Genomic DNA, 26,973 nt, shown 5'->3' on the forward strand with positions numbered 1-26,973 from the left:
AGTTCTTTCCACTCTGAATTATGATTCATGTTAATGTTGAAGACATAACCACGTGCTATGCCACCCTTCTCAGCTAGAGGTTTTGTCTGTGTTGTCAGTGACCCTGATTTTGAGGATGAGTGCTAATTACGTTGTCCAAGGACAGCAGGGTTATTTTCTCACTACCACTTACTTACTCAAAGACAAATGGAACTTTTTATCCCTCAGCTTCCAAGGAGTCAATGAATTATTGTTTGCCAGCCTTGAGTAGCCTTTGCCAAGTTTATAATACGTGGTTCTGATTGTAATCCAGGAAGATACTGGTCAGATTATGTAAATACTGATTAAGCCTATAAAGTTACACTCAGAGGGCATTTTTAAAAAAAATTAAGAATGTCTTCATAGTGAGTTGAGTTTTCCAAGGCCCTTTCCACTACTGGGGTGGTTAAGAACTCTGATGCCTCTGAAAGGTGTGGGCTAATATCCATGTTCATCCCCTACCACAATTTTTAACAAAGCTCTTGAATTCTTGAGAAATTCAAATTTATTGTTAAAACCCCAGGTTCTCATATAGGTTCCATTTTACTCTAAATATAGGGTCTGGCAGAAGTAAGACCTGCTTGAGTGTGGTTGGTAGGGTAATAATATGCATGTAATAGTTTACAGTTTTAATTTCAACATTTCACCTGGAATGTCATATGGTGTGCTTAAGTATGATATTGTTATGTTATAGAATCACATGCTTATAATTATGTAATAAAAGATTTTGTAATAAAAAAGGGGCGTTACTTGTGCTGGACCCCGTATTTGTTAATTTCATGATTTAGAAATTTTCGTTGATTACCCCATGACTTAGATACAGCACAGTTTACTAGACATTTCAGCGATGACAGAGGTGTTCTTCGCATTGTGCACCAGGCTAGTCACTCTCACATATGGCTATTGAACACTTTTGAATTCTTTTATGTAATCTTAATTGGTTTAAAAACAAACATGGGTAGCTGTGGCTAGGGACTACTGAATTGGACACCACAGGTTTACATAATGATGGGGATTTCTCAGTGATTTAAAGCCTTAGCTCTTCTAGTTCTGTGGGTTTGGGGTAGGGGCCTTGTTAGGAAAAATGATCAGCAGGCAGATTGTGTCGTGTACTGTTAAACAGTTTGCTTTTCAGACACAGATAAAACCTGGATAAAACTTGAGCTGTTCTCAGCAGAGGTGCCTCTTGTATGTGCTGCAAAGGGTGGGCCAACGGTCATCTTTCAGCAGATTAGCTGAAAGAATATCTGTGTTTGGGCTCAATTGTTCAAAGATTTGTGCACCCTTTGTACAAGAACAGGGAAAATTTGTGTTATGACAATGGCTGACAAAATGTTTAATGAAAGCTGCAATTGGCAGTAACTAAATTCCCTGAGGTTTCTTTTCGCTCCTCTTTGCTACTGAAAGGTGCAGAAATGCTTTTGACAGCATCTGTCCTGCTGACAGATGAATTGTTTTGACAGGAGAATCTGAAACCTTCAACTTAAGACACATTCAGATGTCCAGCTGGGTAAGGGGCGATCATGTTTGTAGAAATAAGTAAGATGCTTTAGATTTGTGTGCATGTCAGCTGCCTCCTGAAAGAAAGTCCTCATTAAAGGTTTTTCACTGATTAACCATTTCATTGTCATTGAGCACAGAGATGAGAATTCATATCCCTCTGTATACGGTACTTGCACTGAATAAATGTAGTTCCTTAATCATCAAAAAATGAATGTCAGTAAGTATAGCACTCAGAGGGTTAAAAAAAACTTCATTTAACATTCTGCTGGAAAAATTAAACCGATGTTAATAGCAGTAGCATGATTCACAATGCCAAAAAGATGGGAAAATCCAAAGGCCCATAAACTATTGATGGATACACACAGTGAGTGTGCACATGCACACACACGTTCACACACAGAGGAGTGTTACTCAGCCCTGAAAAGGAAGGCATTCTCGCGTGTGCTACAACATGGGTGAACCTCGAGGACACTATGTGAAAGAAGCCAGACCCTAAAGGGACAGATATTGTATGCTTTCAGTTATAGAAAGTATCTAGAGTTGTCACATTTTATAGACAGAAAGCAGAGTTGGTGGTTGCCAGGCCTGTAGGGGTGGGAGGTGGGGGAAGATGGGAAGTTGGCGTTTACAGGTACTGAATTTCAGGGAGAAGATGAAGAAGATCTAGTGATGGATGATGGTGATAGTTGCACAACAGTGTGAATGTGTGTTGAATTGTATGCTTAAAAATGATTAAGATGGTAAATTTTATGTTATCTGTATTTTACCACAGTAAAAAAAAGTTATGCTTGGCAGTGTGTCTCCCCGAAATGAGCAAACAAGAAAATATCTCTGAGGATTTTACTTCAGAATATATCCACGTGGGAGAATACAGTAAATATTTTCCCCATTTTCTGGTAAAGCAGTTGATGATAACAGCTTGTTCCAGGTTGCAGGACTAGTCACTTTTTAGACTTAAAAGCTCTGGCTAAGAAGTAGAAGCTGTTCCAAGGGACCTGAGCTTCAGCCTTTGTCTTCTCTCTGTGATGGCTATAGGTGCTCCCAGGGGAGAAGTCACCCTTTAGAGCCAGTCTGCTTGACCCTCAGTTGTTGGTACATGGCTGTTCATTGAATGTTGAAACATTACCACATCCAGTCTGAGCTTTAAATTTCTGCTTACAAATATTGGGTTAGCCAAAAAATTTGTTTTTTTTTTTATATGATGGCTTTAGTAGTGCTTATTGTCTTTACTTCATGTGAAACAATTTTGTTAGGTTGTATTATGGTAGCTGTCGTATCAACGTGCATTTTTAAAAAACAAAATTGGTAAATTTTGTGTAGCCATTCTAATATCGAAGTTGTAAGAAAATAAGTAACATTTTGGGCATATTACACTTTATTATTTTAAGAAAGGTAAAAACTCAACTGAAATGCAAAAAAAAAAAGATTTGTTCAGTGTATGGAGAAGGTGCGGTGACTGAGCGAACAGGTCAGAAGTGGTTCGTGAAGTTTCATGCTGGAGCTTTCTCACTGCACGATGCTCCAAGTCAGGTAAACCAGTTGCAGTTGATAGCAATCAAATGGAGACGTTAATTGAGAACAGTCAATGTTATACCAGGCAGGAGATAGCTGACATACTCAGAATATCCAAATCAATGAAGTTATTGGTTAAAATGAAAAATACATTTTTTATTTTACAGGAAAAATTGTACAGACTTTTTGGCCAACCCAATATATCCAATTTCATTTCTACATACTGGGAGCTCGGTGTTAGGTCCGAATATTGTTTGGCTTCTTGTTAAGACTAACTTAATGGAAGTTTAAACTAGTCCAGTAGTTTATTTTTTTACTTTTTTAAAAGATTTTATTTATTATTTATCTTCAGAGGGGAAGGGAAGGAGAGAAGGAGAGAATTATCAATGTATGGTTGCCTCTCCTGAGTCCCCTACTGGGAACTGGCCTGCAATCCAGGCATGTGCCCTGACTGAGAATCGAACCGAGCTCAGTCCACTGAGCTACACCAGCCAGGGCCAAACTAGTCCAGATGGTTTAAAATGAGGCTGCTAGGTAATTGTCTAAGACCCCGATCCCGTGATCCCAGCTCCACCCCTGGCTACATATATAAGCCTGAAACAAGTCACTCATTTTGAACCTGTAGCCGCAAGAGTCAGTGGTCTAGATGAGAGGCTGAAAACTGGTGACCCTCAAGCCAGATGCAGTCTGCAGGTACATATTGTTTGGCCCATGTAGGGTTCCTTTTTTTTTTTAAGAATTGGAAAGATTTCATGTAAGAATTCAGAGTTTGAGCTTCCTTGACAGTGGAGAAGACTGGTCTGCACTGGCCTGTGTCTGGAGACACAGGAGCAGACGCCCATTAGCTGGGCGGGCGGGCCCGTGTTGGCCTCACCCCACACCTGCAGGGCGACCACCCACATTCCGTGCCTGCCGTCCAGGCTCTTGTCTTCGTGGCGTCTGAGTCTTTCTCTGATGTCTCCTCCAGCTCAATACCTTCCATTACCTGTGATCAGTGTATAGTCAGTGTAAACTCACAGTATCTCTAGACCCAGAAACGATATTTCAATTCTCCCCTTTAAGAAATGTGCTCACACTAGACAATTTCAGTCTATCTGGTCCTTTTTCTGATATGGGTAAATTCTCTCCACTTACGAATTTTCTTTTCCGAGTGAGTCTAACCTGTTGATTTCTGTGTACCCCTAAGTGCAGACAAGCTCACATTGGGCTTCGGTAATGTAGTTTTAAAAATTACCATCCTCAATTTTTTGTAGTAACATAATTTCTGGACAAATTGCTTTTTATTTAGGCCATGCCCTGAATATAGATATACTGTTAAAGTGCAAGTGTAGTTTGACTTTTATTTAGATGAATGTCTTAACAGTGAAATGACTGTCAGCTGTAGGTTAGTATTGACTGGAATATCTCTGGAGTAAGTTTAAAAGGTAGTTGCCTCTTATGTGATGTTGTACCCTTAAGAACTAAACTTTAAACTCATGATTAGTAGCACTGTTAATTGGCAGTAATGTCAGCAAAATTAATAGCTAAAGTGAAAATTGTTAACCTCTTTGGCTTCCTCAGGGCTGGGATATATTTTGGTGGCAAGGAGCACAGTAGGTGTGCAAGTAGTTAGGGTCCAGTTGCACCACATCTCTGTGTATTCTATTGCTGTGAATTAATTAACCTAATGTAACGTAACCTAACGGGATATAATTTCACCTCCTTTACAGTTAAGGAGTAGTTACATTTATACAGTCCTAAAATTATTTTGGCCTTTTGAAGGCAACTGTGAGCCTGATGTGTGGCCCCCAGTGAAAATAAGTTTGACACCCCTGCATTATAGGATGTTAGCAGTGTCCTGGTCTCCACCCACCAGACACCAGTAGCCACTCACCCCCTTCCCTACACTTGTGACAACTAAAAATGTCTCCAGACATTGCCAGATGTCATCACTGATTGAGAACCACTGATTTTTAGACAATGAAGGGTTAGTTCCCCACTCCCCTCCTCTTCTGTACTCCTGCTTGATGTTGTTTGATGCTTTAGTAAGACATTATTAAAAAGAGTCTTTTAGAATAGCCTTGGACTTGATATGGTGTGAAGCCTTTGGAACAGGACACTCTAATGTAGGTAGAGGACCGACTTGCCTTAGAATTTCTTTCAAGTTGCTGAGTGCTGAAATGGCACTGATTAAAATTCACTGGAGTTCAGCAATCCTCAGGTGATTCGAGATTTTCACAGTGACTTGTTTATGGATGCAAGTGCCAGGAGGTATGTCTGTAAATCTCAATGTCAGTAAGGTTACTTAAAATAATGCCTGAATTAGGGCAATCATTATTTTGTCTGGGGCAGTGAATAGAAATTTCCTGAATGTTGGGTGTTTTGAAATGTTGATTCAACTGTTTTTTTTTTTCCTCTCCCTTTACCAGAAACCTGAGTTACAACAAACTTTCTGAGATTGACCCTGCGGGTTTTGAGGACTTGCCGAATCTACAGGAAGTGTGAGTGCCTTTCCCCAAACCCCTGGGGGATCGGAGGGATGGAGAGGTCCTGGGGAAGACCCTCTCCTGGTGCAGGAGCATCACCCCTGGACCACCAGTCTAAGCTCGTGAGAAGGAACATTTGTGTTCACGTCGTCAGTGACAAATGTACTGCTCACTCAGCTCTCCCTCATTGCAGCCCATCTCTTCTTCCTAGGCCTCAGTGATGGGTGTGTTATAGTCAGGTAGGTATGGACCTACTGGAAATCCCAGGAACACGTTAGGTGTAGCAGAATCCCCTCCCTTGTGGGAAGTCCTGTGGACCAGCCGGGTTAACACACCTGGCTGGTACTTCCCACAACTCCCAGGGAACCAGCCCCACCCTACCGTTTCCCAGGAAACAAAGGTACAGAAGAGTGGACAGTAAAGGTTTATGTCTCCTGTCCCATCTCCAAACAGAGCTAGGCATTGCTTCCTTTGGAACCCAAGTTGGCTTCCTTTCCAGTGTCCTTTTTTTTTTTTCCCAGTGTCCTTTAAATCAGGCCTCAACCTTTGCTGCTTTTCCATGTAAAGAATTCTGCTTTTAAAATGGGTGTTAGGATTATCAGGAATATTAGTTCCCCGGAGACTTTAGGACACTTTACCATAGATTAGGGTGTCAAAGTCATTTTAACCAGGGGCCATATCAGCCTTGTGGTTGCATCCAAAGGGCCGCATATAATTTTAGGACCGTATAAATGTAACTACTTCTTAACAGTTAAGTGAGAGTTTGGCGCTGCTGCCAGGTAGAAACGAGGTGCCCGGCTGGATAAAACTGCTGCGACCAGCAAGGCTTGATCAGTCAGGGTCAGGTGCCCGAGGGGAGGCAACAGGGGATTGAGAAAGAAAGAGACAGAGTCAAAGCAGGGCCAGGTGGAGTCCCTTCTCTGGGATGCAGAGGAGGGAACTGTTTATTGGTGAAGGCAGGCTGTATATATTGAGCCAGCTTTGAAGCAGAGCGTTAGAAAGACAAACCACAAGGGTAGGTACATTGTATTTTTTAAGAACATTTGCTGCTCCTTCTTGTACAGTGAGCAGCCAAGTCATTCTTTTCTTACAACAATCTATCAGGCAGTCTTCCGTGGCCTGGGGCAGCTGTGCTGAACCTGAGGCCTGCTTCCAACTCCATTGGCATGCATTACCCTGCTTGGCTCTCCACAGAAAACAAGGTGGAGGGCCGGATTCAGCCCGAAGGCCTTGTGTTTGCCACCTGTGCTAAAGATGATGTAGGCCCACCGCAGAAAATTTGAAAACTATAGTGATATATAAAGACAAGTTAATTAAAATCACCACTGTTACACCTAGACAAAACCATTGTGAACACTTAGTGAAAAACATACAACTCTACACATGAAATTTTGGGATCAGACTGTAGATATAGCGATCATAGTAGCACCCTGCTAAGCCGTTGGTGAATACTATCTTGTTTGATCCTCACATTGACACTATAATTCATATAAATCATTTTCATTACAGTAATTTTCCCCACTGGACAGAAAAGGAAATGGAAGCTAGGAGAAGTTAGGTACACTTATGCAGTGTTACACAGTTGGTTGACCTGAGGGTTGAACTAAAACCCATTCAATTCCAAATCTTAAGCGTTTAACCCTGAAGCTGCACTGCCCTAGGTTCCTGTAATGCTCATCTTATCATACAGTGTTCAACCCAAGATTGTTTCAACACAGAAAATCCAGTGTTTATCGACTTGTATCGCTCTTTCTACACCCATCTGCTCTTTCTAGGTAGAGTGCATCTCCTCATACTCCTCTAGACCTTTTTTCCAAACCCACACAGTCCTCCAAATTAAGCCTCTTTTCTCCCCTCACAGCTTGGCTTTTCTCCCTCCTCTGAGCTCCTGTTGCACTCACAGGTTGGATGAGGCCTGAGCCCATCCTGTGCTCCTTCTCTTTTAGGTAGGACTTCTCTCCTGTCTCTGCTAATGCCCTCAGGAAGGTTGACCATGGCTAGTCATTGTGCTGAGCACTGCACTCCTTTAGACACTCATACTTTTTTCAGACACTTGAGGGAACCAAGGTGTGGAGAATTGGCCAGAACTGCATGGCTTGTGAGTGGTAGACCTGAGCCTGCCTCTCCAATCTCACTCTTGTCCAGTGTCCTCTGTGGCAATACAACCTTCCCGAGTGTGGGAGATGTAAGGGCAGGGTTTGCATTGTTTGGGTATAACACGGTGTAGTGGGAAAAACACACTCTGTGGTAGCAGACAGACCTGGTTTGAGGTCTGATTCTATTCCTTATGGGACTCTGTCCTTGGACAAGTTACTTAGTGCCTCAGGGCCTTCCTTTGCTCTTCTATAGAGTGGGCATAGTAACATATTATTATTATTGCTATAATTGTTATTTAGACATGACACCCAGGCCTTGTACATGGGAATGACTCACTAAAGGTTATTTCTCTTTTCTTCTAGTACTTTCTAATTGCATAACCACCCAGGCTGAGTGCATTGTTAAAGAACAAATCTTTGAGGGCTGATAGGTTGCACCTTTTACCCCTGTGACTGCCTGTAGTCCCTGGTGTCACACCATGGGGCTGAGGGTGAGACAAATTCCCTGGTGTCCAGAGTAGTGGAATTTGCCATTGATACAAAGTCTAATACCTGGTGGACACAAAAAGAGGCTGTCAAGAGTGAGGGGTGAGGAAGGATATTGAAGAAAAAAATTATAGTTGACACACAGCTGCTGCTAAATTAACTGGGCTTGGGTTTTCTTAGGACCTGTCAGTTTTTCTGAACTCTGCAGAGCTGTGTGAGTCTGGAAACCTCAGCAAGGGGAACCACAGGCTGGCAAGCAGCAGGCGGTGGTATTTTAGTGGTGGTTTTATTTTGGGGGCTGGGACCACAGAACAGTGTGGGCTGGTTGGAGAGAAGTGAGCCCGCTGGAGGCCCCTGGAGGACACCAGGACATTTGTGCAGCTGCTGTCAGGCCCCACAAGCTTCATTGCCCACAGCTCTGAGGAAAGCCCACCAAGAGGGCCTCCAGCCAGGGTCCTAGATGGCCAGGCTCCTCTATTAATAAGAGGTGCTATTTATACTGTCCTCTTTAAAAACCGCTCTGGGATCATGTTACTGCTGCCTGGCCCAAGAATGCTTAATGTGGGTGCTGCCACGTGCTTCCCAGGGCCATTGACCTAAAATGTTCCTGCTGGAGGCAAGGAAGCCTGAGTAGGCCCTGCCTGTGGGTATTTATGGCTCACCCTCTGTGCCTCAGGCCTATGCTCTCCTGTGTGTGTGCGTGTGCATGTGTGTGGTGTTGCTTAAGGGAGGCCTGGAATAATGAGGGGTGTCATTTTCAGGCCCCACTTTTTGGCTGTGAATTACTACCACCTGCTAAGCATTTACTCTGTATCTGGCTATATCCTAAACTGTTAGGTTTAATTATTTCAGCTGCATCTTGCCAAAAAACTGTGAAGTTGGTACTTATGTTATTTACATTGTTTTGGAAGAAAATACTAAGGCACAGTAAGGTTATGTGACATACTGAAGGCCTTTCTATGGATAAGTGATAGGAGTGGGGTTGAATGCACCCAGGTGTATCTGATTTAAAAATTTGAGCTGTAAAACCCCTTCCTAATAATGGCTAGTGCTCTGTAACAGTGCCTCGATTTCTTCTTTTAAGGCAGGGTGATCAGTTAGTTTAGTACCTTCCTCAAAGGTTGATGTGTCATTTGTTGAAACACTTACACGTGAAGCACTCAGCTCAGAGTCTGGCGCAGAGGAAACATTTGCTCTTAACTATTATTGCTTCTGATTAAAGTATCACTGCACTAAAACATCTATACCTGGCCATCTGGCATACAAACTGTATGTCATAAAGTCCTGCCAGTTACTTAGTATGCCTTATTCAAGTGCCTAAAAGTGCTAATAATAATGGTTATTGATTAGGCGGCCCTAACTCCAAAGCCTGTGCTCCTACTTATTTATTATTGGTGACTTGCTCCCTTTTAAGAAACAAAACTAACCAAAGTCCCAGCTCCCTGCCCAACTTTGACTATTATTAATTGCAGTTCTCTTGGTGTTTGGAAACAACTGTAGTATCTAGGAATAGCGGAATGGCTGAATAAATTATGGTTCAATTATACTGGTCGTGCCAGCAGAGGAGTACTCTGCAGCAAGTTAAAAGAATTATGGAAAACTCGAAGATGTATTACTAGGGAAAATTAGTGTAACAAAACAGTCTGTATGAAACACAAGCATTTGTATAAAAGAACAACGTGTGCCTTTCTAGCAGCTGGCAGCGGGAGCCTGAGCTTGGAGGCAGACCAGAGAGCCAAAGTGCCAGAAGGCTTTATTTTTCACTGTATATTCTTGGTATTCTCTTTTGAAAAGCTTTGAAAATTTTACTGTGTGCTAGTATCAGCTAATCAGCAAATAAATAAAGTAAGTAAGTAAATAAGGCAAACAAAAAACCCTAAAGCTCCATAATCCAAAATTACTCCTTGGGTTTGTTATTTATTGTTTGTTAAAGCCTGATTTGACTGGGTAATAAGAAAGTACTCTGAAGTGGCTTTTTTATTTTTAACATTATGCATCTTGCAAAATGTAAAAACTTCCTTTAATTAAGCCAAGTAAATGGAAGTTTCAGAGAGAGCTGAGGTCCCTGAAGGCTGAACTGGGAAAGGCCCCTGTCCAGACCCTGCGCTGGGTTCAGTTGGTCTGTGCTGCTCGTTTGTCTCACTCACACCTCTTCCAGATCAGGTGGGCCACGGTTCTGACTCATGATCTGTTGTGCCAGGCACTTGGTCAGGAGTCCTCAGGAGAAGATTCAGTTATAGAAGCCAGACATTGAAAGGACTTTTAGGGTCTTGGATGGAAGCAGATACGGGGGGAGTGTGAAGGTTAGATTTCATTAAATATAAGTCTTAAATTCCTGCCATTTTCTTACTTGTGGAGACTGCACACTTCCCCAGAGCCCTTTCCCTCCAGCTCTGGTTGCGCTATTTTTGACCAGTCTCTATTTCAGTCTGGCAAGTTGGTAATGTCGCAGAGCCAGTTTGGCCTCCACGGCCTTCTGAGGATAGTATTCTTGTTTCAGCAGGGAATGGGGCAAACAAAGAAAGCCATACTGTGGAGCTAACAGACGTACATTTAGCTAGCAGTTCTTTTTTCATAGACGTGATCTAGAAAGAACTTGCCATGCAATCCTCCTCTGAGCTCCACCTGTCCTCTCTGTAAATTGAGTAGCCATGTGCAGAGCCTGTGATTTCTGCCTCCACCTATTGATCTGGGGCTGCCGCTCCAGACAAAATACCCTGTTTGTCTTGAGTACTGGTTCACTGCACCTGTACTCTTCACTTCTGGCAGTTTTGTCAAGACTTAAACTGTTATTAATGATGCCCCTTTTCCTTATTCATTGATTTCTGTGAACTTGGGTGGAGTAGCTTGTCGTGTGTGCTGGAGGGCTGGCCTGAGACGAAGCTCATTTATCAGAAGTTCCCCTGCAGAGAAGTCCATACCGTGTGTTTCAGGTTTAGCGTCAAATCAGATCCTAAGGAGGCTGAAACATAGCTACCATGTTATCCAGGGGCAGGAGCTTTGCGCTTGCAGGCCTTTTCACTTGTTGGTCTCTTGACTTGCGATTGCACTTGTGTTCAGTTCTCATCTATAACTCTGGGGTAGTGACTTGAAGTGAAACTTGAGTTAGAGAGCTTACCTTTAAGGCAGGGAACAATAGTAGTATGTGGTACCTAACTCAGGGTTGTGATGATGAAGCTACATAATACATGTCGAGTGGTTACTATAGTTGTAAAGAAACAGAGGGTGGTGGTTAGATTCTAGGAGAATCTAGACTTCGGGGCTGGATTCCCAGGGCCACTGCCACTTACTGCTGGTACCCATCATCACATTATTTAACCCGTCAGTGTTTCAGTGTCCTCACTGGTACATGGAAATGTTCATGGGATCTACCCTCTAGGGGTCTAAAGGTGAGTTAATATTGATTTGGCAAAAAAATCCGAATGGTTTCTTCTGTAAAATAAAAGGCACATTTTTCTTTTTCACCAATAACTTTATTGCTTTGGATATTTTGAGTATGTGAGCTATCTCCTGCATAGTATAACGTTGATTGCTCTCAACGTCTGGAATTGATCACTATCAACTTCATCTGGACTACCCAACCATGGAGCATCATGCAGCAAGAAATCTCCAGCACAAAAATTCACAAACCATTTTTGACACATTTGATCAGTCACAGCACCTTCTCTATACACTGCACAAATAGTTTTTTTGTATTTCAGTTGCATTTTTCCTTTCTCAAAATAATAAAGCACAATATACTGAAAATGTTATATATTTTCTTCCATCTTCAGTATGAAAATGGCTAAACAAAAATTCATCAATTTTGATAAGTGTTTTTTAAAAATGCACATTGATATGACAGCTGACACAGTACAACCTAACCAAATTGTTTCAAATGAAGTTAAAGATAACTAAGTGCTGCTAGAGCCATCTCACAGGAAAAACAACGAATTTTTTGGCCAACCCGATACATTGAAAAGCTCTCAGAGCTGTGCCTGGCATATAATAAGCCCTCAATAAGTTGGTTGGTGCTATTAAATTATTACTGTTACCACCATCATCTGTTTTAGAATAAATCTCTAGGAAATGAAGAGTTCTTAAGCAAGCTTGCTCTGATAAGATCTGAGGGTCTTTTTTAGTAATAAGTACATTGATGGTACTATGAAAATTTATTAGTAGATTCAGACTGATGTAGAGTTTTCAGTGTCTCTGCACCAAGATGTGAAATGGATCACTGCAGGGCTGGGGAGAAAAGGTGAAGCAGAAACAATCTGGTTTAGGGGAAGTCAGATAAGAGACTATTAAAGTAATTAATTGCCTACTTCAGCACACAAACAAGGGCCCTTTAAGTGGAGAAAGGATTTGCCGCATGATAAGAATCTGCTTTCTCTCTGCCAGATGCTGCAGTCAGGGAACTGTGAAACAGACGTTCTGTGTCCCCTGGCCTAGTAATTGCCAAGCTTCATCTCCAACTGGCTGTGGCACTAAACAAAGCAAATGGGATAATTCAAGGCCTTTTTCTTTTCTTTTTTCCCCCTATTCATTTCTACAAAAGATGGCAATCAGATTATCTATTCAAGCAAATGTGAGCTGTATGCCTACCTGAAAGAGCTGTCATTTTCATGGCCTTGTCTTCAAATAGTGACAAGATGATCTATGTAAGATGTACTCCCTTAAAAAAAAGGAGACTAAGATAGCCTAGCTTTACCCCCTTAATTCTGCATCTCAGACACAATTTCTTTTCAGCCCGTCACTTGGCAGAAAGCCTAAACACTGTGCTTTGGCTTTCTTAAGGATTTGGGGCTTACTTCACAAGTCTGACTTTGGATTCTCTTCCCAGATTTGGAAATACATGTCCATGTAAGGAGGCTGGATTGCAGAGCTTCTGGGGGCAGCCTGGGTGACAGTGTTTTGGTTTGCAAGTTTCCCCTTCCATTAAGAGATGTGAACTCTGGAAATACAGCTGTAGAGTTTTCCAGCAGGAAGTGAGCTTGGAGAGAGGGCATCTCCGGTCTGCGGAGAATTTTCAAAATGTCTGTGTGCAAAAAATGTGTCTATATGTATGCATTTCTGGAAAATGTATCTGGAAGGTCCATCAGAGTTCAGAGAAGCTGGAATCTCAAATAAATGAGAGTCTCCAGTCCAACTCGCTTGTTATTGCACAGATGAGGCATCAGAATAATTGCCCCGCATGTCCAAACCCTGGGAACTTGTGCATGTCTATCTCAGCCTTGCACCCCAGCGTGTCACCTTCTGGTGAGGACAGAGCAGCTGTTTGCAGACCACTGTGTCCAGCTGTGTGAAAACATATAGAAGGGAATGCTCCTTCTTCCTCAAACCCTTTTCTGACTCTTTCAGCCCAGAAGGAGCACTGTCCTGGGTGATCTTGGGGCACTTTGTGCTGCATCGTGCATCTTGGCCTGTCGTCACTGTTCCTTGATTTCTGAGTTAGATTGGAAGTTCTCGGAAGATAAGAGACACTCCCTGAGTGTTCATTTCCAAACCATGGATGTAATAGGTAGTTTTTGTGACCTCACACGACTTCTTTCCCTTTAAGAACTCACTTTTAACTTCGTGTTTTATTCAGTATTACCATGTCCAACTCAGCACTGTTTTTCTGATTTCCCTTATTAGTATACCATTTCAAACTACAAATTTCAGCCATGTAAGTGATTCATTCTTTGTGTTGTTACAGGTATCTCAACAACAATGAGCTGACAGCCATACCGTCCCTGGGTGTTGCTTCATCACACATCGTCTCTCTCTTCCTGTAAGTGGTGCCTTTGGGGACTCCGGTCTGGGCGATAAGGCTACAGTCTTACCATACCGACATTTGGTGGTGGGGAACTGTTCCTGTACTTACTGGGGAAGAACAGCCTTTCTTCATGTAGTCCTAGTGATCATGACAAATGTCTTACAGGGCTGTTTCGGGGTTTGTAAGAATTAAAACCTGGAAGTTTTACCTCATCTCTGATTTGGGGAGAAACTGGTCTTTTTAATTCCCAGAGGTACATACGGAATTAAATTTCTTGGGTGAATAAACTGGAGTTAAAGGAAACTTTTTGAATTATAGCTCATCTTTGTGCCATTGAACTTGGTAACATGATTTAGCCCCCTATTTTGAGTTTAACAAAGATAATAGCCCAGCTGTGGCTTGTGTGGCTCAGTGGAGTGCGTGCCGGCCCATGAACCAGAAGGTTGCTGGTTTGATTCCAGCTGGGCCACATGCCTGGGTTGCAACCCAGGTTCCCAGTTGGGGGTGTGTGAGAGGCAACTGATTAATGTTTCCTCTCTTTCTTTCTCCTTTCCCTCTATCTAAAACTAAATAAAAATAAAATCTTTAAAAAAAAAAACAGAAATATCCCGGTCTTCCAAAATCAGCATAAAAATAAGGAATTAGTTGTCATGGTCAACTGTGAGATAGCAGGCAACCTGCTTCTTATTATAGGAGCACTCTGGAAATGGAAAAGTGTGCATGCAGAGGGACTTAAATGAGAAAGGAAGGAAGGAAACCATGGGGATGTTATTGTTGGAGCAGGTGAGAGCCTGCTCCAGTAGTCAGGTGGAGGTGCTTGCTTGTTTCAAAGTTACCCAGAAGTCTTTCCAGATAAACCAGTCATGAGTCTAGTAACTCCCTCAATAGATCCCATTGGCAAGTTCTTCAGCAGAGCACTTTGCACTCCACGATGAACTTCGTGTTGCCACTCCAGCCCTGCATACTTTTATTTGACTTATTTTGCTGGTGTCGTAACTTTTTAAAAGATTTTATTTATTTATCTTTAGAGGGGAAAGGAAAGAGAGAGGGAGAGAAATACCAAGGAATGGTTGCCTCTCGTGCATCCGCTGCTGGGAACTGGCCTGCAACCCAGGCATGTGCCCTGACTGGGAATTGAACTGTGGTTATTTGGTTTATAGCCCTGTGCTCAATCTACGGAGCTACCCCAGCCAGGGCTGATCTTGTAACTTATTTGCTCGCCTGTATATATCTATTCCTGAAGCTGGGCAGGCTGAGCACAGGGACTTGGCAGCAAGGTGCCATCCATCTTTGTATTGTAAGACTGCTGGTGCAGTGTGAAGATCTCTGGGTTTTTCTGGCAACAGGCTATGTTCAGGAGATGCTCGTCCTTATAAGACAATGTTTCAGGCTTAACTCTTTCAAGACACTTGTGGGGGTAGGGTTCAGAGGTTAGAATTTTGGCCCAGCTCTGTGTGTTGGACAGACAACTTCATCTGTTTGAATCTTATTTACAGAATGTGTTCTTGACCTGTCTTACATGCAGGGAAAGTGAGGCTGATTTGAGGGGAGTGGGGTATCTATGAAACTCCTGTATCCTGCATAGCACATAGTACGTGTTTTAAAGATGGTGGCTGCTGCTTCTGGCTGGTGGGTAGTTGTCACACAACCCCTTGTACCTGGTATGATCTCACCTTTAGGTCACAGGAGGTGTGATTCAGTTTATGTTCCTATGAAATGTTGGAGTGAAGGCTGCGGCCTTTTCTCCTAGGCAGGTCTGACCGACTTTTTGTGCCTATTCAGCCTGTGTGCCCAGCCACTGGGATGTATATAATTACTGGCTAAATTAAATGAGTTACCACTACCTGTGGTTGATTAAGGATGTGATCATCCTTTGTATGTTCACAGAGCGAAGCAATGGAAGATGCTTTTAACACCTTACTACTTAAAGGTATGGTTCCTGGACCAACAGTATTATTGGTGCTGAGCTCCTTAGAAGTCCAGAATCTCAGGCCTTATCCCAGTCCTACTGGGTCAGAAGCTGCTTTAAGTTCCCTTGGTCATTTGTTCTTTCATTCAAGTTCAGAAGCACTGCCTTCACTCCCCTTGCTCCAGGCTTGTTTGGGAAGCCAGGGCCACAGAGAACATCTTTGTATTACTATCAGGAAAATGAGGCTCCCTGAGTCCCTGTAAATTGCAAAATTGAGACGAACTGACACTGCCCAGAAATGCCTATGCCTCGCCCGTGTGCCCTGCCCCCCGTGCACTGACATAAGAGTGTGATGGCAAATGACTCCGAGCCACCCTGTGCCACAGATAGGCAGGACCCCCAGCTTGCCCCAGGGCCCGTGTGCTTTGAATCCTGCCCTGCTCTGTTAACTAAAAATACATTTCTGTGCCTTGGCCCAAGTGCCTGGAACAGTGGGGCTGGTTGGCCTTGTTCCTGCTCCTCCATTAAGACTGTGTTAAAATGTGTAAAGTTGGGGGAGGGGAGCAGAAGAAAAGACTCCCTCTGGTTTTGAATGAGTTTGGAAACTGCAGGTGGGAGTTGACAGCTACCTCTTCGGCCTGAAGCTGGTCTCCATCTGACTTGGTCAGTGATTTCTCTGAAATTACGGGAACAGAAGGGTCCTTACCTTCCTTTTCTGTGTGGGTCCTGTGTCTCCTAATCTTGGACCAGATGCCTGGATGTCATCCTGCAAAGTAGGTTGGCACCATGACATCTGGGTAGCAGGATGATAGATAACTTGCTGTCATCCTTCAGGCCTTTCTGTATTTCCCAAGTGGACTTTTGCAGAGGACATGGCAGTAGAGGATGGGCGATACTTTCCCAACTGATAAGTGAAAGTGAAGCACTTAGCATCTCCAGCCATGTGATGACTTCAACCATTCAGGCTTCAAAGAGCACGTTGTACTGATATGTCTGTCTTTTCAGAATCATAGAACTAAAAGGTGTCACGACTTGAGCAACTATTTAGTTGGCACCTCCGGTGCCTCTGCAGTTGGGGCCTGGAGACCTTCCCAGGGTGACCTCAAGAGTATTCAGTGTCCTCAGATGTGGGAAGCCTCTGAGATGTCTGAAAATGTGGTTGGTCAACTCAGTAAATGTTCACATTGATAATACAGTTGACCCTTGAACAATACAGGATTTTTTAAAAAGATTTTATTTATTTTTTATTTTTAGAGAGGGGAAGGGAGGGAGAAAGGGAGAGAAACATCAGTGTGTGTTTGCCTCTCACGTGCCCCCTACTTGGGACCCAGCCCACAGCCCAGGCATACACCCTGATTGGGAATTGAACCAGCAACCCTTTTGGTTCGCAGGCCAGCACTCAATCCACTGAGCCATACCAGCCAGGGCAGGTTTGAACTGTGCAGGTCCACTTTTGTGTAGACTTTTTTTTTTTAAGATTTTATTTATTTAAGTTTTTTTTTAGAGATGGGGAAGGGGAGAGAGAGAGGGAGAGCAGCATTGACTGGGTTCCTCTCTCATCCATGCCCCTACCGGGGGCTGAACCTGCAACCCAGGCATGGGCCCTGGTTGGGAATCGAACCAGCGACCTTTTGCTTTGCAGGACAGTACCGAACCAACTGAACCACACCAGCCCGGCATGTGTAGCTTTTTTTTCAATAAACAGTCAGGCCTCCATACCCATGGGTTTTGCATACATGGATTCAGCTAATTAAAGATCAGAAACAATATTTTTGATTCACTGTTGGGTATCTGAGAATGCGGAGGGGCTGACTATGTATTGACCTCTGCCATTTTATTTAAGGGACTTGAGCATCTTTGAATTTTGGTATCTGAGGGGAGTCCTGGAACCAATCCCCTATGGTTACTGAGGGACTGTATAGTTGTATGTGGCTTTTCAACTGCACGGGGGTGGAGTTTGGCACCCCTACCCCTGCGTCGTTCAAAGGTCAGCTGTATAGGCAGGTGCAATAGGGAAAAGGTGGACTAGGCGTATATCCAGCTGTCTCTGATGATGTTTTGTATCATTTGTTGAATGAAGGATAAAAGACAGCTTTCATATTCCTTCTGTGACTCAGAAACTAAGATAGGCATTAATGTCACAAAAGAGATATTACTGACCCTGCTGTCCTGTAACACCAATTACTGATTTTTGTCACTTAGCAGAAGCAGCAGGTTTGTGGTTTTCAGCTCAGACACCTGGATTTGTGGACTTTGGCCCCTGGAAGTCAGCTCTCCATCTCTGTGTTGGGTTCCTGTCCCCCGAGTCTGTGTCAGTGCCCCGGCTCCATGGCTCCATGCTTACATGCTCTGAGAGCTCCAGACACGGCGTCCTCCTCTGCTGGGTCACAGCTGGGAGGGCCTCGCGATAAAACAGTGCACCTCTGGCATTACTCTTAGGGTTTCAGAACAGTTTCTCATGATTTGGGGGAACTGGAGTCATTCAGTAGAATTTCAGTTGATTAATACTTTCTGATTAAAGGAATCAAATTCAATTAAGGTATTTATCACAGAGCAGATTTATTTGCATCATTTTCTGAGGATAATGCCAAAGCCATTTGTTCTTAACAAAAAAACACTAAACTTTTAATAGAATTGGGTTAGAGTAAGGGAACTAGTTTCATGAAATAATTCTCAGAAGAGCAACAGACTTTTGTTAAATGGTGGCAAAATCTACCATTAGATTTTCACTTTGAGAGTTTTTTTTTTAATATAAAGTCCAGGAAATTCGAGTTATGATTCCCAGGGCATTAGTAATTTTGTGTGATGCATAAGTGACATTTCTAGTGAAGAAAAATTTCTGCTTTTCCTGTAGTGTTACTGCACTTGTACCATTGAGAAGACTGGTTACAGTGGAAATTTTTCCGTCCTAGGAGTCAAAAGCGTGCTGGGAAATGGACTTTAGTTTTAAAGCAGGGCAGCATTTGTTGCTGGCACATTGGCTGGAGCGTTTTTCCCATATGGTGTTGGGCTTTGTCCATGTAACTTCTTTTCCAGTTACTGATGTATTTCAGGCTTTTTCTTAACCATGTTCCCTGTCCCCTGCCTTTGGCCTACATCAACTAGGGGATCTAGGCAAAGATCAGTTGCACACAAATACTGTGGCTTTGCAAGAGTACTGTTAAAATACCTTAGGTTATGTTCAATATGAAAGCACATCCAAGTATCTTTTGCTTCTGATCCTCAAAAAATTTTTGAAAATAATTTTTTATCGAGGTAAAACTAACATAACCTAAAACTCATTATTTTAAACACTTTAAAGTATACAGTTCCATCACTTTTAGTACATTTTCAAGGTTGTGTGACCATCACCACTAATTCCAGAAGGTTGTCATCCCGCCAATACAGTACCTCATACACACCCTTTGAGGAATCACTTCCCTTCTCCCCTTCCCTCCAGTACCCTGGCAGTCACTAATCTGAAAACTATCTTTTTAAATATTTTATTTATATGTATTTTAGAGAGGGGGGAAGGGAGGGAGAAGGAGAGGGAAACATCAATGTGTGGTTGCCTCTCATGCACACCCCCACTGAGGACCCGGCCTGCAACTCAGGCTTATGTCTGGACCTGGAATTGAACTGCTGACCCTCCAGTTCTCAAGCTGGTACTCAATCCACTGAGCCACACCAGCCAGGGCTGAAAACCAGTATTTTTTTTTTTTTTTAAACAGAACATCTAGAGGATACATTCTAGGTTCAGTTTAATCAAGAATAAACAAGTAAATTTCAATTAAGTACCCACACTTTTTTTTTTTTAAGATTTTATTTATTTATCTTTAGAGGGGAAGGGAAGGAGAGAGGGAGAGAAACATCAATGTATGGTTGCCTTTCGTGCGTCCCCTGCTGGGAACTGGCCTGCAGGGAACCGGCCTGCAACCCTGGCATGTGCCCTGACTGGGAATCGAACCGCGATTGTCTGGTTCGCAGGCCCGCGCTCAATCCACTGAGCTACACCAGCCAGGGCTTGAAAACCAGTATTTTTAATGAAAGTATTTTTCTCTTGTATTAGCAAATGGACCTGGAAAAATTAGAATGTGCATAATTTAAATAAAAATATCAGAAGTAGATTTGACTACATAGGACTACATAGTTATATATTTTGCTGTGACCTTTTAGCTGAAGAAAAACTGATTAAATAAAAGACATGGAATATTTGATATCTCTTTTTTTCGAACTTCCAGAGAATAAAACCTGGAAGGAATGAAACCTGGTGTCCTGTCTGTGACCCCGTTCAGAGGGAATTAAGTGGTAGGAGCCCTGAGCAGAGTTGGCCCTGAGGCCTTGAAGGATGGAGGCTCTTCTTGGATAGATCTGCTGGGAAATAAAATTAATAACAATACTTAACTCTCTGTGTGTCTCGCAAGCCCTGTGAAAAAGAGAGGCTAAATCAGTCTTCTTTACAGGCTCATTAAGGCAAAGATCACTTTACATTAAAGTGTAATTAAAGAGCAAAGCCTTCGGGGGAGGCAGCGATGATCTGGCTGACTGCTGAGGGGTTGGGAGAGGACGTAAGATCTCACAGGACCCAAACGGAGCCAGAGAGAAAGGGAAAGACCCAGAATCCACTGCAGAAATTTAGGGTTGTCTTCAGGACCTGAACTAAGGTAGTTAATAATCTGAAGTAAAGCACAGATGAAATTACATTGAATAACAAATAATTGGTGGACATTCCTGAAACTCTGTGTGTGTGTGTGTGTGTGGGGGGGGGGGTACATGGAGGGCAGGTATATTTTCCCCCTAAGGCAGGGGTGTCAAACTCATCAAACTCATTTTCACTGGGAGCCACATCAGCCTCGCAGTTGCCTTCAAAGGGCCGAATGTAATCTTAGGGCTGTATAAATGTAACTACTCTGTAACTAGGAGCAAGGAGCTTGGTGCTGCTGCTGGGTAGAAACAAGGCGCTGGGTGGGATTCAGCCTGTAGGCCTTGTGTTTGCCACCTGTGCCCTAAGGAGTTGGTGTGAGGTCTCTTGCCTGTCTCTTCAATCAGCTGCCATTCAGCCTTTCTCCATGTCACCTTCTCTAGAGGAAGGTCATAATTTGCAGACATAATAGAGTGTAGATGTTGAAATATTTCTACATATAATATTTCTAGAAGTATGAAATAATTTGTCTTAAAATGTTTAGTAGTGGTCCTAGTGAAGCTCTTTGCCTGTTGGAACGTAGCTGTACCTGTGGAGACTGTAGGTGTGCATACGAGGTGAGGCGGACATAGCAGTTCTCTCGGTGACAGAGCGTTCATTTTGCCTCTGGGGGAATTTGCTGGACCACCCATGAGTTACCAGGTTAAGAGTGGACTGAGTCGTTTTAATAGGTAGAAAATGTGGAAATGGGTAATGGCCCTTACCCCATTCTGTTTCAGAGAGGTGTCCTCCACCTAAGAACCAAATTTAGCCCTGCTGCTGAAGGAAGACCAGTGTTTGCATCTGGGTTGCTGGTGCCTTCTTTGCTCTGGGTCTTCTTACGCATTTTCGTCAACAGTGTGGAGTTAATAGTGACTGAAACACTTTAGGAAGAAACTGTGAACAAAGTTGTGTTTCAAAAACCCCAAGTCAGGTTTAAGTGAATGCCCTTGTTTTTTGAGCGGCCAGTGACTGGTTGGGTTCCCAGATGTGGCCCTAGTCCGGAAACAGCACAACTGGGGAGAAAGTATGTCAAGTGGAGGTTGCAGCTCCTCCCCTGTGTCTTCAGAGTCATGCTCACTTTTGCCTTTTTAGCCCAGATTTTTGGTGTTGTAAATGAATTCTGTCCTCTGGATAAAACATGCCACCCATTCCTGGGTGGTTATGGCTTCTTAATCACCTGCGTGGTTCTTACACTGGAATACCCATCAGGAGGACCTGATGGCTGGACTCGGCCCCAGTTTCTGACCCAGCAGCAAGTTTGGGGTGTGACTAAAGAATTTCCTTTGCTCACATTTTCCCAGGTTGATGCTGCTGCTCTGGGAACCCCCATTGGAGAACCACTGCCTGGGCTCGTACAGGGCTGGGCACTGGGGGACAAGGCTCATGTGTTCAGTTTCTACCAAGCTGATTAGCATTTGGGGGGGCAGTAAATTATTTAAACAAATTCCCGGTGTCACTGGTATAGCAACAGGCATTTCTCTCGGCTGGTGGGTCCCAAAAGAGCTGGGGGTGGAGGACACTTAGTGAGTATGGACAGAACAGACCTGGCTGTGGCTGAGGGTTAGTGGTCCAAGGTTGTTATAAAATTGTCTCTGCTGAATTTGTTACTTATTGGTGAACAAGAAGTTTCCCCCATAGCCCTTTACCAGTTCTTACAGAGGAGGGAGACTTGCTGAGCAGCCTAGCTGACAGACCCATTATTATCTCAACCTAGGAGTGTTAAAGACTCTCCTTATAGCCCCACCTACCTGGACAAGGGGAGGGGGGCCAGCACACTGTTCACCTCCATGCTGCCGATCAAACACCATTATCAGATAAATCTTTGCCCTGACCTAAGCTTCGAATCTTAGTCCTCAGCCCGTCTTCAGCCCAGATTGCCCCTCTGCATTCTCTCTCTTGTTGATGAGCAGGCTGGTAGGAAGAGCCAGCCAACTTCTGTTGGAAGGCATAACAAGACCCCTGGTTCTTAGAACTCTAGCCCCATCAGATGCTAGATACCACCCATGAGCCTCAAAATAGAAAATTAAACACCCAGTTTACAAAGAGAGCAGCTCTCTGTCCCAGGGACTTCTCAGGGGTTCTAACGTGCAGACTGCCTTTAGCCTGAGTCTGGGTTGTTCACTGGGAAAGGAGCCACTATGGCCTCTGTTGTGAGCCTGCCAAGTTACACACAATCGTGACTTGTCATTTTCCTTCTTTTCTTTTTCTTTTTTGAGAGTGGGGAGGGGTGATGAGGCAGCCACATGAGCGGTACATCTGCTAGTCATTTTCTGCAAAAGTGAAGTGAACACCAGCTGTAGGGTCTGCAGAGCCAAGGAAGGGGAGTGTGGTGGAGTAGGAGCTCAGCCATGGAGGTCACTGCCTTTTTTGGGAACTTCTAGCTTAGACTCTGTTGATGAGATTGGCTTTTGTTTTCTGTTTGCCAACCCCCCCTCATTTTTTCTGATGACTGTCTAAGCTTTAAATACAGTCCAAGATCCAGTGGGAATAGGATGCTGGCAAAGCATGCATGGTCTGGAGGGAGGTGTCTCCTGCCAGCAGCCGTGCCGACACCCCCAGGGCCATGGGACCGGTGGCTGGCAGGCAGAGCTGTTCTGTCCGTTGCACAATCTCCCGTGTGAAAGGAGCTGGGCCCTGCCCATATCAACAGTCCCCTTCCAACTGGGACCACTTCCTCCTCCTCCCCCTGGCCCACTTCCTGCAGGTGGTTTCTCTAATCCATTTACCTCTGGGGAGGCCTTGTGAGCCTATGTACCTAATCCGAAAATGGCTAGCTTGACTTTGACCCCCATGGTGACCTTGCAAAGAAGGCAGAGCCCATTATGTCTGCTCACACCTGGGAGCCATTTTCAGCTTTTATAGCCCAAGTGGAAGAAATGTGTTTGCATTTATATCTGGCCTTCCTTTCATAAGGCCTGTCATTATTAGGTGATCGAAGGGAGTATTAGATTCACCCTGCTTGTTCAAAGGCAAAGGCCTTCAAAGATAGAATAGTCTACTCAGTGTATTAAGACGAGTCACACAAAATTGCCTGTTTTTTTTATAGTTCAAAAAGGGTCAAAACGTTGGCAATCTCATATGGTGCAGTCTTTTGTGATGAGAATTGCAATGGTCAGCATATGTGATATACTGACAGCTGACAGGCGCTGCTCCAACATGCCTTTCTGGGCCCCATTTCACTGATGACCTCTGTAGTCCCAGGAGACACAGGGTCTGTCGTTGAGCACATTTTACAAATGAGGCACCTCATGCACAGAGAGGGCAAGAAACTTGCTAGAGATCACATGGGAAGTGGCACAGGTGAGTCTTGATCTCATTTCTCTGTATAATTGGAAATGTATGGTCTGGGAGCCTGGAAGGGTCTTGTTATTTCAAGAGACGACATATCAAATTGTGTTGGGAAGGGGCAGCCTCAGGATTGTGACTAAAAAAGGCTGGAGGTTGCCCTGGGGCAGGGCTGAGAGGCTCCTCCCCAGTAGGGGCAGCATGTGTCTCTTCCGGTTGTGTGCCCTTCTGTAAGGCTGGCCTCACATAAACTTACTGTGGGCGGCTTTGGTAGGATTTTCATTAACTGATGCAGAATAATAGCAAGTGCTTCTCAAGCCCCTGAACATTAGGTTGACCAGCTGTTCCCCTGGCCTCCTAATCACACCCACTAAGTTATTCTGAGGTGGTGTGATCACCCATCCATAAAGGGCATAGTGAGGGAAATCATCCTGTTGCAGTTTATGGAGCCCGGACTTGTTCGATGGTGCCATCAGCTTCTGACATAGGCTGTGTACCCTCCCACATAATCACTTCAAGGCGAATTCCTTCATGGTTTCCTCACTTCAGACCCACAGAGCTGAGATAAAGGTGTCAGTCTGTGGGAGTTTCTTTCTTCCCAACTTCCTCAGCCAGTAGGAGGGAATGTGTGACGGGAAGAATGGCGGGGGCATGGATTCTCAGCTCCCGTGGCCTCTGCTCATCAGTCTCCGCAGTCCTTGAGGGCTCGGGAATAGTCTGTGGTTGGGAGGCTGCTGTGGAATTAACTTGTACAGACCATGTAGTTGTAGGAAAAAGGCAGGTACAAAGGGGTCTCTTCACCTTACTGATTTCTGCATCAGTGGGCTTTATGGAGAGGGGGCAGTACTGCAGAATACTTAAGAGGTTAAGAGGAGGCTCTGGATCAGACAGATCTGGGTTTGAGTCTTGCCGTCATTACCCTTGCTGAGTTCTCTTATTTATTGATAATAATGAGATATGAGGACGATTCATTAAGTACTGCATGTCCTCAGTACCAGGTCTGGGTTCTAGTGAACGTGTCCCAAGTAGTAGACACTTTTTAAACCACTGACAGCTCTCTCCTAAGTGCTTTCTGAATGTGGCAGGGCTGACCCCACTGTGGCAGCAGTCTTCCGAGGAGTTTGGTGGTCTCCACACGGAACCAGGAGGCTATTTACACCTCCTGGAAACAGACCTTCCTTACAGATTCCCCTGTGACTCGTCTGTGAACTAGCCGAAGCTTGTAGGTAACCCCCATATTTGTGTGCAGACATTAATTCCTGTTGTGGGAGCTTTGCATAGATCAGTGGGGTTCGTTTCTTTCCTCTTTTTTCATTGCCTGTGCCTGGGGTAGGTGCAGCAAGCAGCAAAACACTAAGCATGTATGAAGTAGTGGCTCTCACCCTCAGCTGCTTGGGACAATGACCTGAGGGCCTTAAAAAGCCAAGATGCCCTGGCCATATCCCACACCGATTTTTGGCAGGAGGGACGTTGGACACAGGCAGTGGGGGTTTTGTTTTTTAAAGCTCTCCAGGTCATTTCAGTGTGCAGCCAAAAATTTTAATGAGCCTCAGTTGGGTTATTGCAAGTGCAAGGTATTGTCCTCCAATTCTTTCCCTTACCTCTCATACCTGTCACTTAAAGTGTTGCTCTGGCTCACCCCCTTTCTTTTTCTCTCCAGGTGGAGGAAAAATAAATGCTAAAGTTGGTCTTCATTTTAACCCTGATGATTCTGAGAGTCCCTTTAGGGGTTTTAGTTATCCCTTTCACCATTGATATAATGGGAGGGCACTGTGATGTTAGCCACTTAACGTACTAGGAAACTGCTTTTGCCTTTGTGGCATTTGGTCTGATCAGACGTGACCCCCCCTCATCTGATGATCACAGAATGTGACTGTGGATTTGGCATCTAATCTGGGTCATTTATTTCCCCTGAAAGCCAGCCCACCCAGCTCTCACATGCAGTCTACCTGTGAATCAGAGAAATCCTATTGTGATGGTGAAAAAAAATCAGAAACAAAAGCAACACCCCTCTATAGTAAAATAATAGGCAAAACTTACTCACTTCAGGCTCTTTCAAAACCTTTTTTAAAAAATAATTTTGAAAGTAAGATTTAGCTCAACTTTCTTCTTTTAAAAAAGAATATGGAAATATATGCTATAGAAAGTAAAGGTCCCCTCTGATCCCACCAAAAATTGTATTGTAATGTAGCAGAATTCTAGTACTAACATTGATTTAGATAATGTGAGGCTTGTGGTCAGAATTGGACCCTTAGATGAGTTGCAAAGGATACGTAGAATTTTGGAAATGAGGGAAAAAATGCCTTTGGACTTTTTAGAATGGGATGTTTTCTCCAAATTGTGTTCTTTTTTTATGAGTGGAAGAACAGTGGTTATCTGCTTGGTAAACTGTTGCTTGGTTCTGGGAGCCAGAGTGAGGGCTGGCTGTCCCTCCCTGCCCCCACCCCTTTTACCACCCGGGGCACCTTGTAGGTCAGGCTGGCCCCGTCCCCTCGCTCATTCTCTAGTGTATTAACAAGAGCCCTGATTTGGTGATTCTCCAGCAATAATGTGGTTCCAAATAAGAGTCTTAGTGCCTGACTTCACCTTCCTCTATTACCTGAAAAAGAGCTCGAGCTCCTGAAAGATTCAATAAATTGTCCAGGGAAATGGATTCAGGAAACAGAGTGCTGCTGTAAACTGTGGGCATCATCAGATCAGTTTCCTGGCAAGGTCAAGGTTCATGCTGTCCTCGCCTCTCATGTGGCTACTCATTTGTGGGGGTCGAGGGGTTAGGAGAGAACTATGGTCCATTCTTTGCCCACTCTAGCTAGATATTGGGATAGATTTGGTGACTCACCATCCTCTTCTCAGGACATCACCCAACAAGTACATCCTACTTGTTGGTCCCAGAGTGCAGGTAATTCTGCAGTGTGGGCGTGGTGCTAGGGAATAGGAGGAAGCATCTGTTCCTCGAGATGTACAGCTTCCGTCTTGTCAACACACCACTGATCAGAGAGGAACCAGATTGGCAAGTCAGCTTCTAGCCCCGACTCCACTAGGCACCCACTGTAGGGCCTTCCACAAGTCACCTTTCCTGTTTCCACGTCTGTTCTCTCAACTGGAAGGAAAGGGTCTGGTTCCCCATTAGCCATGCTTAACCAGGGTCAAGAATACACAGGGCTGCTGTCCCTCCTGTAGACCGTGTAGGGCCTGGGGTGTGTGTTCACCTCTAGTTGAGATGGCTGTTGTGGGGGACCCACTGGCTCTGAAACCCTGGGTTCCCAGTAGAGGCTCAGATGCTTGTGAGTTCTGTCTAG

The 26,973-nt window shown here is 44.0% G+C and overlaps 1 protein-coding gene across 2 annotated transcripts in view; it reads left to right on the top strand.

Moving 5' to 3' along the window:
* LRIG1 (leucine rich repeats and immunoglobulin like domains 1) overlaps positions 1 to 26,973 on the top strand; it is a 106,884-nt gene that overhangs the window by 37,116 nt on the left and 42,795 nt on the right. For both annotated transcript variants that reach the window (XM_037135514.2, XM_037135515.2), the window contains exons 2-3: positions 5,442 to 5,513; positions 13,758 to 13,832. In XM_037135514.2, the coding sequence (XP_036991409.2) occupies positions 5,442 to 5,513; positions 13,758 to 13,832 (147 nt within the window). The remainder of the gene's footprint in view (positions 1 to 5,441; positions 5,514 to 13,757; positions 13,833 to 26,973) is intronic.

The sequence above is a fragment of the Artibeus jamaicensis genome, unplaced genomic scaffold (assembly GCF_021234435.1).
Source record: "Artibeus jamaicensis isolate MK-2021 breed Jamaican fruit bat unplaced genomic scaffold, CSHL_Jam_final contig_3105, whole genome shotgun sequence".
Classification (NCBI taxonomy): domain Eukaryota; kingdom Metazoa; phylum Chordata; class Mammalia; order Chiroptera; family Phyllostomidae; genus Artibeus; species Artibeus jamaicensis.